This window comes from Lagenorhynchus albirostris, chromosome 14 (genome assembly GCF_949774975.1).
Source record: "Lagenorhynchus albirostris chromosome 14, mLagAlb1.1, whole genome shotgun sequence".
Classification (NCBI taxonomy): Eukaryota; Metazoa; Chordata; class Mammalia; order Artiodactyla; family Delphinidae; genus Lagenorhynchus; species Lagenorhynchus albirostris.
Window position 1 is genome coordinate 66,616,475 of NC_083108.1, and position 17,626 is coordinate 66,634,100.

The window sequence follows — 17,626 nt, forward strand, 5'->3', positions numbered from 1 at the left end:
ATCCATTTAATTGTAATGCACCCAAGGCCTGAGGACCCCGCTCCAGTCAGCACAAAGCAAAAAAGCAGCCAAAGGAGATGTCAAGAATCCGTGTACTAAACTCCTTACTCACCTTGGTATCTTGTTTTTTAACGTTACACTCAATTCTGGCAAACGTGGTTCCCTGGTGTTCTAGGAATAGACTACAGAAATTAGAAGCGGCAAATCACAACTTCTGAGAGAGAAGCGCTGGAGAGGAGGGAACAACTTGCAGACAGGTGCCTCAAGCCTGCACAACTCTAGGGGGCGCTGTCCACTTCTGGAGTCATCCTAGATCCACATTATGGCAAACAGAAGCCAGGTATCTTAAGGAAGGGACAGCTTTTCCTAATTCACGCAGAGGGACCCTTTGTGTTGGAGTGGGGAAATGTTAAAAGGTTGAGACACCAGCCCTGTGCTGAAGATGAGACAATCTACTGGGGAGTCACACAGGCGACTCCAAGTCAGCAAGCAACGATTAGATGTGTGGTCAGCATCCACTTCTGAAATAGTAAGTTTTCATTCAAAGGCAGGGACTTCTCTGGTGGCGCAGTGGTTAAGAATCTGCCTGCCAATGCAGGGGACGCAGGTTTGAGCCCTGGTCTGGGAGGATCCCACATGCCACGGAGCAACAAAGCCCGTACACCACAACTACTGAGCCTGCGCTCTAGAGCCCACGGGCCACAACTACTGAGCCTGCGTGACACAACTACTGAAGCCTGCGTGCCTAGAGCCCGTGCTCCACGAGAGAAGTCACCACAGTGAGAAGCCCATGCACAATGAAGAGTAGCCCCCGCACGCAGCAACGAGGATCCAATGCAGCCAAAAATAAATAAATAAATAAATAAATTTACAAAGGGGTGGGGTGCTTTCTTTTCTGTGGGATGAGCCTTGAGGACAGGCCCTCTACGTCATGGGACTGCCTGAGCTACTGAAGCTGCACAAGCCCAGCCTCCAGTGGCTTGGGTCTCCTTCTGTAGAGGGGCTCTAGGACAGAGGATGGTGCCCAAGCGTCCCATCCCATCCTGCCATCCGGGGCTCCCATCTGGCTTACCAGGCCTGATCAATTCCCTTCTGGACCTTTCACTGCACACCACCAAGCACCACAGAATTATGCGGGATACCATATGCAAAGAGGCTGACAGAATTCCAGTGCTGGATGCCAAGACACATCACTCCTCTTCCTCTCCCAGCTCTTGAATGCCAAACCTTGAGAGCTTGGGGCATCCTAAGATCCCACTTATGGGTGATGGCACCTGTCACCATGGTCTTTGCTGAACATACACGATCAGGGAGGGGACAGGATAAGCCTTCCTGAAATGGGAAGTAGGGAGGAATGAGGATAAGGAGCTGGGGAGGGGGAGTCCCCCAACCATCCCGCCTACTGTTCTTTCCCTTCCCCTCCCCCAATCAGCCATTACTGGATCAGAGTTACCAGAGGGCAAGGGATGTTGGCAGGAGGTGGGAGGAAGGGTTTGTAAATAGTAAGACACAGAAGATTCCTTATTTACCCTGCAGCAAGTAGGGAAGACATTTATACGTGAACTTAGACAAGTTTGCAAGAGGACAATTAAAACAGCCTTGCCTAAGTAAATTTTTAAAATTAATTATTAAGAAAATTAATGTCATCTGAGCATGTTGTAAGAATTCTAGAGTTTTCTACATCTTCTTGTAGGAACACAAGAAGATGTAGGGAATAATACAGGGAATATATATTCCCTATATAGGGAATATAGGGAATATATATATAGGGAATAATTACACTTGGAATATTCAAAACTATTCTACCCCCATCCCATTGCTGTTTCAGAGCCTCCCCCTTCCAAAAACAAGGTTGGCATGGCAACCAGAGCACCAGTCACTGTGGTCCCTAACCACATCCGCCAGGGCCTGGCTTGCTAAGACGTGTGCCAGCTCTGTTGTCTGTAGGGCACTCCTGGCCACAGCACACAGCAAGCTATAATCAAGTCAGAAACCATCGCATTTGTATAGAACTCGGCTCAACATAAATATTCATTAAATGTGAAATCCTATGGTGATGCAATGTTGAGACTGCAAATTTAAACACAAGAGTCAGGAAATGCAAAAATTGCCTCTCAAACTTGAATCACTCATACGGCACATTTAATGCCAAGCAAGTTTATATGTGTCCTAGAGATTTACACCTAATAACTCCAAAGTTTCAAAACTACACATTAGCTGTTCATTTAACTCCCTGAGTGAGGGTGATATTTACTGATGGGCACTGGAACATTTCCGGAGTGGACATGCCGTGAAAAGGCATGACAACCCTCTAGTACAAGTGAACTATAACACGTCATGGATAGACTCTGGAATATTCCTGGAGGCCCCAGCACCCATATAATAACCACTGTTCCACAACAAACAGCAACAATAACCCAAAAAAATTTCAACATGTACATAATGAAGCAATAACTTAATAATTCCCAAATGCTTATAGTGGGGCCCTTAAAGAGTAGAAAATCACATTCATTAAACTGAAATCTAAATTTCTTCCACTTGTAGTGTGCTGGTCTCTTTAGAAATACTACTGTAGTCCTTTAAAACTGCTTCCCATCCAGCACCTAAACACAGGCTCAGCCAGAACTTCCAAGGCTGGAGGGAGGGGGATCGAAGAAACAATATGGTATAAATTTAAGTAAGGACGGGTCATTCTGGAACTACACGTAACTGTTCCTATTCCCCAAAATGCCAGTTTTCTAAGTGACACCAAAATATTGTTCATATTTAAATAAAACATACCCCCTAAAAGTCTACAGTCAGGCTGAGATGTCTCTTCTCCAGCATGCTCTGAACACTGCACCCAGGCAGCCACACGCCAGCCTGGGAGGAGTCAGATGGTGCTACGTCCTGATCCCACATCCTTTTTCCAGGCCTGGAGAACAGAGGCAAGGTGAAATTATTTTCAGAGTCTGCTCCATTCCCAACTACTTGGAATATCCCTAGGACATACCCATGTCTTGTGAATTGTTTCTACAACCACAGAAAGCTCTCCTTCAAAAAGCCAAGTCTTCTTCTGGCTACACTAACATCTCCATCACTACCCTATCCCAAAGTATCATGATCTAGAAGAATTTCAGCTCAGTAAATATTTAAGAGTTTTACTGCAGGGCAACAGGGGGATGAGTAAGACACAAGCCCGCTCTCCTGGGAGCTGTGATTTTGTGGGGAAAAGAAAACAAAGAATAAGGTATTGAAGACCAGCTGAGAAGTGAAAAATGGAGTGCTTCAGTCGAAGGAACCCACCAGTAGAACTTGGAAACACTTGATGGGAAGAGCTGGAAGTTTGACCACAGGTGAAAGCGTTGGGAGAGAGGATAGGAGGGTAGGGGGCAAAGGTGGGGGTCAGGAACGTGGAGGCGTAGAAACATATTCCCACAGAAGGGCAATCCAAAACGAAGGGCACAGAGGGAAGAAAGCCCAGGACCCATTCAGGAAATAAGGGCGGGAACACACAGGACCCAGGCCCGCATCCCAGGCCATCTCTGTGCTCAGCTCGCTAGTAAACAACAGGATGGCACTGAAAGATTTTGATCAAGGGAATGACAAGATCAGAGGTTACTTTGGAAAGATGAATCCGGTGGGGAGGGGAAGAACTGCTGGGAGGAGTGAGACTGTGAGGCAGGGAGATGCTTAGGCAGCACCTGGCATGAAGCGGTAAGGTCAGCAAGGAAAGAGCAAGTTCATTTCCTCTGACTTGGCCACAAGCTACCTTGATTTAAATTTTGAAATGGCTTTGCAAGTCAAGCTTGCAACATTCTTTACATGCCATTAGCTGCCTGCTTCCCACCTACTCCAAGACTGAGGCACTTTCTGAAAAGATGCCAAGTCGCCGAGTACCCATTGATGGTTCCAAAAATCGTATAAAGGTGCTGAACACACAATGTCAAATGCATTTAAGTAAAAGCATACAATAGGTACAAAGAAAAGCATTCTACGTCAAGTGTGGGACAAGCCTTGGCAACCAGGACAACCTGAACAGCAGACGGCCTTCTGGGTAGAATCCAGGGAAGGTGCTCCTAGCTGGGAGGATGAAACAAGATAACACGGGTGAAAGTTCATGGGGGCCCCTAAAGCATGTGGAAGATTTGCTGGAACCTGAGCATCAGAGTGGGATGCCGCTCTAGAAAGACCAGCACCTGGGAACACCAAGACCCAAGTTCTAACCCCAGCTCCTCTCGTGACCAAAGGCTTGAGGAGCCTGCCCACAGCGCCCTCACTGTAAAAGGAGAGCAAAGCCACAGCATTCCAGGGTGCCCTCCAGCTCAATCAAGGACTCTTGCAGTCAAAAGAAACCAAGGAGCAAAAAGAGAGAAGGGACAAAGATCATAATGAAGGCACAGGCCAAATGGCTCTAGAAAATGAAAGCACCTGTGCCAAAGTGAAGAGAACACTCTGGTCACCCTAGGGCCAGTGCAGCCCTCCCCGGTAGCAGAACTTGAGGCTCACATGGTCTGGTGAAGTGTCATAAAGCCACTAATGGCCATCTGAAACGCAAATGGCTGAGAAAGGAGAGAACAGAGACCTGCCAAGTGCAACTTAAAAGCTTTCAGCTCCAGAACTTCCAGCGACAGAACGGATGGCAAACGTCAATACCCACAGGGCCCAGGCACTGGTAGACACCGGATTGCTACAGTGCGCGCAGCAAGCCGCAGCAACGCAACAGAGGCTTATAAACTGGGGCCTGTGTCCCATCTGAAGAGGGCAGCTGTTATTCCACTGGGGCAGGCTGTCGCCACGTGGGAATGTGGGTCCAACGTTGCCAGATCTTTTCATTTTTCAGGAAGAGCCAAAGCTCCAGATTATTATGTAAAATTTCTAGATTTTTTTAACAGGGATCAAACAAAACAGCAAGAATCCATTTTCAGCCCATGGGCCTGCTGTTTGGAGGCACCCTGACGGTCTGGTGCTTGGCTCTAATGCATCTCTGCCCACCACAAACTGACGGCATCACTCTGAATGAGAGGACGGGGAAAGAGACAGGGCAGAAAACATCAAGTGCAGGAGCACCCACCTGGGCCACAATCAGTTGCCACGGGGTATGCTGACAGCACAGTGGTCCCTCCCGTGAGGTCGCCTCTAGGCCTCGGAGCATGGCCATCTACCTGGCCAGCCGATGTGTCCCTGCCCAGAACACTAGGGTAGCAGCTCCTGGACTGTGCTCAGATACGCCTACAAGGGAGGGACCAAGGTACCACGCCAGGTACCTTCCCTTCGATGCGGACATTGGTCATAACTCGGATCCTCATGGCAGCGGGAAAAAGCCAGTACTTTACCATTTACTAAGTGATAGGAATATATAGCCTTTCACTTTTATGAAATTGTTTTCTGATGTGGGTTTGTTTTTTTTTTAAGAAACAGATACTACCCATTATGAGTGGGTGTGTGTGGACCTGGTTGGGGAGTGTAAACTAGATCCACTCTTCTGCAGAGCAAATTGACAATTCATAACAAGAGCATGAAAAATGTTTATACCTCTCGACCCAGTGGTCCCAATTCTAGAACTTGATTCTTTGAAGACAATCAAGAGACAGAGAAAAGATGTTCCTCACAGCATTACTTACAATAAAGAAAAACAAGACACTAAAAATGTTTCAGAGTATTTATTAGTAAGAGGAAAATACTTAAGGTACATGAAGGGTTATAAACACTATGTAATGTTTTTTCCAATTTTCTTAAAAATCCCTCCAAGCTCATAGGAAAAAAAGAAAGGAAATCTATACCAAAACACAAAAGGTTAACAGAGTATGTGTAGGCAGCGGGATTGATTTTCTTTTTCATACTTTTCTGTATTTTCCAAGTATTCTACAATAAATATGCATTATTTTTATAATTAAAAAATAAGTTAGATGATTTTTTTTAAAGGAAAATTTTGGCCCTGACAAGAAGTAATGTAAAATGAATCTATTCTAACATTTTTGCCCAAATTGTATCAAAATACACCCAGGTCCTTAATCAAGAGGGTCAGTGAGCTTTGTCTTCAAGTGACCCAAGTTCACTCCCAGCTCTGTGGCCTTGAGAAGCTTACTTACACTCTCAGCCCTGGTTTCCTCTGTTAAGTGCAGCTAATTCAACTGCCCAAATATGTATGGGAGAAATCATGAAAATGACATCTGTAAATCACAAACTGTATTGTGGGTGTATATGTTTCTTCTCTAGGCTATATTCATGGTAAGAACTCAATAAATGTCTGCTGACAAGTTAGGGTACTCAGTTTAAGTAGAAAATCAAGTTTTAATTAAATTCTTACAGCACTGAATGGCTTCCCATACACACACCTAATCGAGCACCACCCCTACTCTCCTATTTTTAAAATGCAGCAGCTTCTGCACCAGGAGACCAGAAGTCCCCATTCCAACATAAATTCCCCCGTGAAACTTCTAGAATCATCAAAGTCTGTTTTCACCAAATGAGCTCTACACACTGAGTTTCTAAACAGCCATAACAGACTGGCTGCTGGGGAAAGAAGGGGGTTAATATCAAGTCTTACAACACATCTTAAGGGTAATAAAAATAAAACGCTCTCCCTTGAACCACAATAGGCCAGCTGACCTCATTCTCTTCACACTATCATGAGTCAACAGAGCCGCTAAAAGTCAGATTTTAAAACATCTCATTCAAGCTGCAAATGGAACAAAGAACCTCTACTCTTTACAGCCTCCCCATCCTGTTTGACAGGTATAAAGGCACGTCTCCACGAAGGGGTTATCAGCTTTAACCTCAAAGGTAGGTAAAAAAATGAGTCAGAAAGGGCCAGAAGGCGCAAATCCATGTACTGTGTCATTACAGACGTTTTTCTTCAGAATGGGTTGCCCAGGCCTACACATAGCACCAGGGCCAGGCGTACCCTCAGTATCCCATAGGCATGTTCCACCAGAGGACCTGTGGTTGGCACGCTGTCCGCCCCCTCCACTCAGCTGCATGCAGGCAGGGCCAGTGTTTCACTCGTCCCCACCTGCTGCCTCACCCCGCACAGGGTCTGGGGACAGAAGGCAGCAGTGAATGCCTGTCCATTATGGAAATGCAGACCTATGGGAAGGTTTAACAGCCAGGGGGATGGCATGAGCGGGGAGAAGCCACAGCTTTAGGTTCTTACAATCCTTTAAATCAAATTTCAAGTCACAGGGAACATGCAGACTGTGTAAAGTAAGAAAGGCGATGGACACAGGATGGGGCCTCTTTGGAAAAAGCCATGCAGGCTCCGAAATGGCTCCAAAAAGCTGGCCACAGGAAGGAGGTGTGTCTCACGTCAGAAATCCCTTTAAATGCCAGAGCGCCATGGCCATTCCAACTTTCCCAAAGCCAAACAACAACGGATGTGCCACGGAGCGACGGTTGTGTACTCAAGTCACTGGTCCCTCTTCCCAACCTTGGCAGAATGGCTCTTTGTGGAAAAAACAAGGTAGAATGAGACTGTGTGATTAAAAAAAGAAGAAAGAGAGAAAAGGGGAAGGAGGGAAGGAAGGAAAGAAGGAAGGAAGGAAGGAAGGAAGGAAGGAAGGAAGGAAGGAAGGAAGGAAGGGAGGCAGGGAGGGAAGAGATCTCTAAGAGTGGAGGGTTTTCTCAGTTGAAGTTACAGATTCATTTCTTGGTCCATCAGTCTGGATTACTGACTCTAAATTCCACCATCAGCTGCCATAATCTCATCCCAAGCAGAAGAAAGTGCCAAGTGAAGCAGTCTTGTAAAAACAGAAATGGCTTAGAATCACACAGACCTGGGTTTGAATCTGATCCCTGCTACCGACCTGCTCAGTGACTTCACCCCTCTGAGCTTAGTTTCTTCATCTGAAAACCTGGGGCATCCCATTTACCTCGTCCGTTAAGTGTAAGCACAGCACTGGCCCGAGGCCTGGCATGCAGAAGCATATGATCATTACTACCTATTTTTAAAAGCTCTGACAGAGGAAAACTGAGCAACTCAAAATCTAAATTAAAGGAGAAAAGCAACCACTTAAACCCAATGTGCAGATTTAGAAGGTCTGGCTTTCCCCAATTATGCACCTGATCATAAAGCACGCTTCTCTATTGGCTCTCCCTGGCACACTCGGACGAGGTGCAGCCGAGGATGACATGAAGGCCCAAGCCTGGAAGTCAGGAGACCCAGACAGTTGTCCAGGGTCATCTATACCTCACCATGTGGCCCTGGCCCTTCGCTTCTTTGGACCTTGGTCTCCTTATCGAACACATTAAAGGGCTGAGTCTGGTTCTTCGGATTATTAAGATGGATTTAAAAGTCATTTTTGTCATGAACTGCAAATCCGCATCGTCCAGACGTGGGAAACGCCATCAAGAAGCAAAGTTTTCACATGACATATGTTCAGGTTAATGATGATTCTGAATACCAAACCTTTATAGTTATTCCCAGGGACACTAGGGTTTGGCTGTGAACTATTCTCCATGTGTCTGTCCATCCATAACAGCTGTCCACATTAGGGCTTTCTCAATTATCAGTGTTTTACCACGAAAAGCACGTCTTCAGACCTTTATGTCAGGTACCCTGCCCCTGAACATGTGCACACACACAGGTCACTTTCATACAACCTGGTATTATAATATCAGTGGGTCCACCAGAACCATTCTTTGCATCTAATCAAGCAAGTTTCTGTAAATAACAACCAAGAAGGAAAGCTAATCCCAGAATGTATAGCCAAAGCAAATGACGTTGTTCTCATCGATTAATCCAAGCCCATTAAGACCCACTGTCTGCCTGGTGTCCACTCTGAATCCATCATTCATTCACTAATAGTGAGTGTCTGATAAGCAGCAGGCACCAGGGACCCAGGGATGAACAAAAGCAAATAGGCCTGCGCCCAGGTCCACAAGGAAGATGTAAGGAGTTGCTCTTAAGGCATTTCAACATCGACGGACACTCCGTTTCATTTTCCAGTGAATTACTGCAAAGGCACAAACATCCGCACTTCGCACTCTCACACTCTGCATTGAACCTCACCTTCTTGCCCTTCACCAGCTAAATGCAGAAAATTCTTTATTTTTTTTAACTTAAGTATAACTGACCTACAACATTATGTTAGTTCCAGGTACACAACATAATGATTCGATATTCAAATGCACAAAATTCTGGGAGTGACCATCTTCTCACTTCTCCCAAGGATGATGCATTTAACTACTATCAGATAGACGCACAGGAGAGAAGTTAATCCATTAGAGACAATGGATGCCTTCAGGACCAAGGGCTCTATTGTGTAGGGAAACCCAGTTGGGAAGAATTATCATTTATCCACACACGTCTGGCTCTATAAGGGACTGTGAACTCCAGAAGACAACAGCAATACAGTATCTGGTACAGAATAGGGCTTTGGTAGAAATCTATCAAATGAACATGCTCGATGGAAACACATAAACCTGCAGACCTCTCTACAACTCACGCCACTCAAATCCTCAGTGATGCACTACTTGATGACAGGTACTAGGTGAGTGCTTCTTTTTCCTCTTGGAGAGGAGGGGCATCACAGAACCCACCAAGGGGAAAAATTATGTATCTTCTCAGGAAAATGAAAGTGCACATACATGGGATTGTGTGTATAATTTCAGGGGTTCACAGGCGCTCTCTGGAAGTCTGTGTCCCTCGGGTTAAGAACCCCTATGCTAGACTGTTAAAAATTAGACTTGGGACTTCCCTGGTGGTCCAGTGGTAAAGAATCCACCTTCCAATGCAGGGGACACGGGTTCAGTCCCTAGTCGGGGAACTAAGATCCCACATGCCATGGGGCAACTAAGCCTGCGCGCCACAACTACTGAGCCCGTGCATCCTGGAGCCCCTGTGCCACAACTAGAGAGAAACCCACGCCACAGCTAAAGATAAGCCCACACACCACAACGAAGAGCCCGCAACGCAGTGAAAGATCCCGCATGCCTCAACGAAGATACCGCATGCTGCAACGAAGACCCAATGCAGCCAAAAAAAATAAAATAAAATAATTTTAAAAATTAGACGTGAATTAATGTCAAGACCTAGCCGGCCAAGTCCTATTTATTTGGCGATAATAGGAAGAAAGGGGCCAGAAAGACCTGGGTTTCAACCCAGGTTTTATCATGCGCTAGATATGTGAGGTCGAATAAGTCAAATCGCCTTTCTCAGCCTCAGTTTCCTCATCTGTGAAATGGGTTAACAACAGTTGTTGAGTCCATGTTAAAGTAATGATTAGATGAGCAAACACATGATGTGCTTGGCACAGTGCCCGGTACAAAATAAATGCTCCTAAATGGAAGCCATCACCACCCTCTCTAGTCTCCAGACCCCACACTTACCTCCCACTCCCATCTTCATCTCCATACAGAGCTGTATTAGTAACCCCCAGGGCATCTCAGAGAACAAGACAGAAAATAAGAGCCCCTAAGAATTCACAAGGTCACAAAACACAGCCCTAATGTTTTTCCCAAAATCAAATGCTTGATTTTAACCTATGAAGGCCCTTCTGACAATACAGTCAGCAGTCCCTTTTTGTGTAAATCCAGGTCAGCTGTCAGCACGCAATTGTTCTATTAGGCCAAGTCAATTTTTAGAGGCAGGCCTGTTAAGTTAACTTAAAATGGAGATGAAAAGAAAGTGTTTGATCAAATGCTAAACTGCAGAAACAAACTGACAGGGAAACAAGGCAGAGGAATTAGTTTCCTAAAATTATTGTCTCTGATACCCTTAGTTAACAATGGCTATTTAAGGACCTCACTCAGCCTTTCTAACCCACCACTCAGCTCTCCTCCCACCCCTCATGGCTAAAGGCACTGGCTTAGTTCTTTTTTTTTTTTTAATAAATGTATTTATTTTTGGCTGCGTTGGCTCTTCATTGCTGTGTGCGGGCTTTCCCTAGTTGCAGCGAGCAGGGACTACCCTTCCTTGCAGTGCGCAGGAGTCTCATTGCAGTGGCTTCTCTTGTTGTGAAGCACGGGCTCTAGGCGCACGGGCTTCAGTAGCTGTGGCTCGCGGGCTCTAGAGTGCAGGCTCAGTAGTTGTGGCGCACGGGCTTAGTTGCTCCGCGGCATGTGGGATCTTCACGAACCAGGGATTGAACCCGCGTCCCCTGCATTGGCAGGCAGATTCTTAACCACTGCACCACCAGGGAAGTCCTACTGGCTTAGTTCTTAAATGTTCTCAGCAAGCTGTGCTTTCAAGACCATTCATCACTTAACCCAGGATCCAGAGAGGCCGATTTTAAAGTTACACAAAACCTACCATTCAGATGTCTTCTACAGATGAATTTCTCAAGCATTTCCAAATATCTGACTTCAAGAGGGGAAAAGATGCATTTCCACTTTGAAACAATCTTTCACCTCTATGCAAGTTTTCTTTGTTTGCTTAACCAATCCACATACCCTAGCCAGTGTTTAATTGGGCCTTTATTTAACATCACTAACCATGTGAGTTGACCAACCAAGTCTCAAAGTTTCAGATAAGGATCACATTAATAGCAACAAATTGGTTCAAAGATGAAATATGTATCAATATGTCTAAGAACCCTTTAAAGTTCCACACTTCAGAACTATGGGAGAAGTGTAATTACTTCCTCCATCATTCACACTGTATGCTTGACACTTAAAAGCAAATGGGCTTTAATGCTGCATGAATAAATAAGATAATAAAAGTAATGAATAGCATTTCATAGCAACACATTGTTTTCACAACTTTCACAGAGGAAGATGTCAAAAAAAAATCTCTCTTTTTCCAGAGCACACTGATGACCTTGGGAAAGTTATTTAAGCCTAAAATGCACAAGGAGAGAACCATGACTCCTGTGACTAATCCCAAGGTTCGAATCTCTCCCTCTCTCTCTCTCTCTCACACACAGACACACACACACAGACAGACACACACACAGACAGACAGACAGACACACACACACACCCTAAGCCTCCCCCTACTCCAACTCATGCAGATGAATGAACAGGTACTCTAATTAGGAGTATCTGGGCAAACCAGACTATGATAAGGTATCTACTCTATAAACATACACACACACATACTTCCATTGCATACAATAGGGAGGGAAAAAAATTAGTGATACAAACCAATTTCCTATCTTAGAATTCTTAAAGGAGAGAGTCTCCCAAAACGGTTCTTTTCTCCCCTAAAGCATGAACAACAGGGCTGCGGAATCCCACGGGAAATAACAAAAGCAATCCTATAAGTGCTACTATTTAGGTTTCGTTAAAGGAAAATGAACTCTGCTCTGAAGACCATAAAATATTAAATAGCAAGTTATGCAGAGTTTTTTCAAGATAGTAAATAGAAGGAGGCTTGAAAAGTTCAACAAGGGCACTTAGAAAACCTGATTAATCTGAAGCTGAACACCAATTTGTTTCTTGTACATTCTCATTTCTCACGCAGAATGTGACATTCCTTCTCAGCAGTCCTAAAACATCAGCTTTCCTTACAAAAACGTTCTTCAGGGCTGACGGGCCACACCAGTTCCTTCACTCAAGCGTATTCGAAGAAATAATAAAAGCATGCCAGCCTCTGTACACACACAGCCCTAGAAGCCACGCTGAGCTCCTTCTGTGCACACGGAGAGGTTCGGCAAGTAGGCCTCACAACAAAGTTATCAAAGATATAGAGTGAGAACACCAAGAAATGACTATTCAGACAGCTCAGATAAACTCACCAGCATTACTGCAGTTATAAGGGAATTAAGGACACCTATTAGTGCCTGCTTAACAGGTAAACTTATTAAATACCATTTAAGTCATTTTTCTTTACTTAGCAATTGTTGACTTTTTTTTTGGCGAGGCTAATGGACTACAAAGGAGTTAGATAAGCACTTCAAAAAGTTTTAAAAGAGAATAGATTCCTTCTGCCAAATTCACACATTATCTCTCCACTCACAAGGATAAAAGTTACAAATGGTGTGTTTAAACTGCTAATTTTGTATTAAATGGCGAACCCCAGATTATCTCCAAAGCATAGCACTACTCATAACGGATAGCTCGCCAGACAAACTACCACGGAGAAAGAGTACAAGTTAAAAAACACTGCAGATAAAAATCGCAAACTTCAAGTCTCCTTCAAAAAGTGAAGTGCCACGTTAAAACATCTTTTCTCTTAGAAGGCTGTAAATCAAACATTTTCTATAGGCATCAGGCCACAGTGAAAGCCTCAAAGAGAAACAAGGAGTCACAACGAGTAAGCTTTAAGATTCAAACTGTGCTTGAAGGTTGCGAATGAAATGTGTAGGAATCTTCAGCAAACCATGGTCTCTAAATCTTATAAAGACCGTAATTATAACATTATCAAAACAAAAAAAGTCCAAAATCCTTTAACATATATGTAGTCACAGAACTCAAACAACATGTGTTTTCCCTTCTATTCAACCTGCCGAAGTTTAAGATAGGGATGTAAGGACACACCTCTAAGGGCCAAGCTGCAGGGCTCCCTGTCCTAACCATGCAGGCCTTTGAGTCTGCACCAGGAGAGGGGAAAGGAAAGGCTGCTTGCAGTTATTCCACTCGGTCCCCCTCTCTTCATTCATAACTCATCCAAGAGTGAAGTGCAGAAGGCCCAAAGCTTAGAGCCCTGCAGCCAACCCTTCTCCCCCAAAAGGTTCAAAGACAAGCCAACCGTTTCAAATCGCCCCCATCCCAGGCACGCATATTAACCGCAGTAAGTGCGCTGGCTGTCTACTAACAAGTTGATAAAATCATAGCCCCGAAACAGGAAGGCATCTACCCAGTTCACCATCTGCAGAGGCTTGGGCTCAGAGTTCCTCCTTGAAAGAGCGGGGTCAGCTTAAAGCTAGCTCTCCCTAGCCTTTGGAATGCACACCTCTTTCATCTGGAGCAAGGTGGAGGCCCTGTCAGTGAGCGACCCCGTCTCCCGATTTGCAGGCCCTCTGCAGAAGTCCTTGGCCGAGAAGCGGGCAGGCTGCCTCCCTCCCACCCTCTGTAATCTGAGGCAGGCAGCGAGGGCTGCCTGCTTCGTCCACTCCAGGGCACCCGCGATCCCCACTCCTCGGCGGGCTCCCGCTGCTCTCCTCCTGCCGCTGCTTGTCCAGAGCCCCACAGGAGGGTCAGCGCCCAGGTGAGGCTGGCGGCAGGTTCCAGGGGAGAACCTGATGTTGTGCAGCCCCTCAGACAAGGCTGGCTACTCCCCAAAAGAACATGCACGGGTGGGAAGGACAGCCTGCGACCTGGAACAAGCCAACCCATCCTTCATCACTTATCTTTCCGAAGTTGGCATTCAACAGGTAGTTCCCGGGACTTACACCTGAGGCAAACCGAAAGCCCCAACGGCCCGAGGCGGCTGCCCCAACGTGGGTGCCCGGACCCGGGGTCCCGCTCCCGCTCCCCGGACCCACAGGAGGCCGAGCCCCCACGTGCGCTCGCCCCCCGCAGCGGCGCCCTGGAGGCCGCGTCCCGCCCGCCAGCCAGGGAGGGATGCCGCTGGCCTCCTCGCTGCCCCTCCCGCCCGCCCGCCCGCCAGCCCGCGGCGGGGTCGGCGGGCGCAGCCCCCGGAGCCATCTTGTGGCGGCGGCGGCGCGGGGCCCGGGCGGCGGGCAGCTACCTGCACAATCTCGCCCTCCGCGCTGAGCGTGGCCCCGGCCCGCGAGAAGCGGCCCGTGAGGCCGGTGGTGTAGGTGGTGTAGTCGCCGCTCGGGCTCGACTCGAACAGCACCACCTCCACGAACGCCGTCTCCTTGGCCCGCGCCGCGCCGGGCCCCGCGGCCGCCAGCAACAGCCCGAGCAGCAGCGGCAGCGGCGGCGGCGGCGGCAGGCGGCGGCCGCGGGGGCAGCGGGGGCGGCGGCGGAGGCGGCGGCGGCGGCGGCCCGGGGCCCCTGGGCGCCCGCCCGAGCGCGGCCTCATGGTCCTGCGGCGGGAGGGCGCGGAGGGCGGGCGCGGCCGGGCATAGTCGCGGGCCGGCGGAGGACCGAGCGCGGGCGGACGCCTCACAGCCCCATCGCGGCGGCGGCGGCGGCGGCTTTGTGGGTCGCAGGCTCTGCTCGGCTCCCCCGGGCGTCGCGCTGCGGCCCTTTCATCTGCTCCACGTGAGGGGTTATCCCCGCCCCGGCAACGTCGTGACCCGCTCTCCCCTCCCTCTCAGCGCTCGACCGCCTCTGCAGCCGGGGGGAGAGGGAAGGCGGGGCGGGCGCGCCTGCGGCGGGGGCGGGGCCGGATGGCCGGGCACGCCCCCGTGTTAGCCCCGCCCCTCATCCCAGCCCCGCCTCTCGTCCGCCGTCTGCGCTCCTCCCCTTGCTGTCGCACCGCCCACCGTCTCGCTCCGCCCCCTCATCCTCGCCCCGCCCCCACGCTCTAGCTCCACCCCTTGGGTCGAGCTCCGCCCCCACCGCGCTCCGCCCTCCGCGGCAGACATTTCTCCTCGCGGTTGCTGAAGTTCGGCGGGAATGGGCACCGCATTCTGCTCTGGGCCGATGTGCGTCCTCTATGGAGACCCCACGCCTCCTGCTCCCATGCAAGATTTAGATTCTTGTCCTTCCCGGCGCCCCCGCCCCAATCTGCAGTTCCTGGGAGCGGAGCCACTGCACCTGGTCCTCCACCCCCACCCCCACCCCCACCCCCAGGATCGAAAGGGAACGACTCCGGCGGTCTGGGGAGATGTGCCGCTGGGCCATGACGGGGCGTGTCCGGTTCTTGCACTGGTGTCGCTTAGACAGCTACTCTCAACTGTGTGTGTAGGAGGGGGGCGGGGGTGAGAAAGCCATTAAGTCATTTGGACTCTGATGGAAATAATCTGTCTGCAACCCCAGAGGCTGTAACTGAAACATCCCCCTCGATAGAAGTTCTGAAACTTTGATTGTCTCCTGTGCAGGAGTCCAGAGGATTCCAACACCATCGCACTTTATGCGCAGAGGATAGATGCTAAATTATCATACCTAAGACACGTGCTCTAGGGCCCAGGGTTTCCCAGTCACCCAAAAGATAAACTTTGAATTCTCTTTGGAATATGCCTTTTCCTTCCTCATCTATTCCTCTCTGAGAATCGAACCTTCTTTCAAAATCCAGATTCAATTCCCATTTCCTCTGTGGAGTCTTCCCTGTATGACCAGAATGACTTTGTTCAGATATTTGCAAATAGTTGGTTAAGATGATCTGCTTCTACTTGCTACCACACCCAAAATATTAAAAAGAAAACTCATTGTGAATTGTCTTGGGTAAACAACTTACCAAGGTTACAATTTAAAGTAGAAAAAATGTGGAATAGAAAATACACTTGAAAAAACTCCACAGGTCTGTGTTGCTGCATTTGGACCACCCAGAGCTACTGCTCAGGAGGGAGGCACCTGGAAAAGCAGGGTTTTGAGTATGGTGGCTTTTTAGTTTCTCCAGAACCAAGCCTAACCAGTGCTGACTGGACTGGGCAACATCAGTCCTGACAATGGGCTCCCTCTACATGGCACAGTCCAGTCCTTAACAGGGAGGTCCATCACTACAGCCCATCCGTGACACGCTGCAATATTTAAAATTCAAGGTCACCATCAACTGATGAATGGATAAACAAAATGTGGTATATCCATACAATGGCATATTATTCTTCAAGGAATGAAGTACTGATGCATGCTGCAGCATGGATGAACCTTGAAAACATGCTGAGTGAAAGAATCCAATCACAAAGGACCACATAGTACATGATTCCATTTATATGAAATGTCCAAATTAGGCAAATCTACAGAGACAGAAAGTAGATTAGTGGTTGCCAGGGACCGGGAGGAGGCAGGAATGGGTAGTGGCTGCTAATGGGTTTCTTCTGGGGGTGATGAAAATGTTCCAGAATTAGATAATGGTGATGGTTGCACAACTCTGTAAATATACTAAAAACTACTGAATTGTACACTTTAAAAGGATGAGTTTAATGGTATGAGCATTATATCTCAGTACAGTTGTTCAACAAATACAAAGTCATTAGTGGTCTTTTTCATGCAAACATACACATAACATACAAGATACTGTGTAAGGATATTCTGTGTTCTTTGAAGTCTTAGTTCAAATCTCACACCCTCAGCAAAAACAGCAGTATGCCCCCTGTCCCCCCAATCCCAACCTCCTTTGGCCTGTTCATCCCCCCACCCCATAGCATTTATCACCTCCTAACATACTAAATAACTTGCTTGTTTATTTTTGTCTCTCCTCCATGCGCATAAACACACATGCTGGAGAACAAACTCTATAATGGCAAGGATCTTGTCTTGTTCACTGACTTAGGCTGAGGCTGCCTGGCCCAGAGTCCACACTCAATTATAAATATTTGTTGCATGAATTAATGACTAAATGAATGAGTGATAAGCTCACTGTTGTGTAACCCTCTCATTTTGCAGGCATTTGGGGCAGCTTGTTAACAGCTGTTTAGGAGCACTGGGCTTCATGGAACCAAAATAAACTCTGAACATGGAGAAGAGCAACAGTCTTTCCCTCAGGGACTGTGATGAAAACCCAGTAAAGGGTCAAAAAAGAAACCGGTTTAGATTTTTTTAAATCTGCTTGAAGAAAGGTACAGTTAATAAGACACAAGTCATCAACACAGAGGTAATATTATTCATCTCAGCAGTGTAAAGCTGTTTAGAAATGGAGGTGTTCGCTGAGTAATGAAATGTCACCAAAATCTGCTGGGCAGTAAGGGAAGAT

The 17,626-nt window shown here is 47.5% G+C and overlaps 1 protein-coding gene across 1 annotated transcript in view; it reads right to left on the reverse strand.

Moving 5' to 3' along the window:
- The window catches only part of ZNRF3 (zinc and ring finger 3), a 148,602-nt gene extending 133,751 nt beyond the window's left edge, over nt 1-14,851 (reverse strand). Inside the window, exon 1 of the mRNA XM_060121306.1 lies at nt 14,552-14,851. Within this exon, the coding sequence (XP_059977289.1) occupies nt 14,552-14,851 (300 nt within the window). The remainder of the gene's footprint in view (nt 1-14,551) is intronic.
- Nucleotides 14,852-17,626: the final 2,775 nt, after the last annotated feature.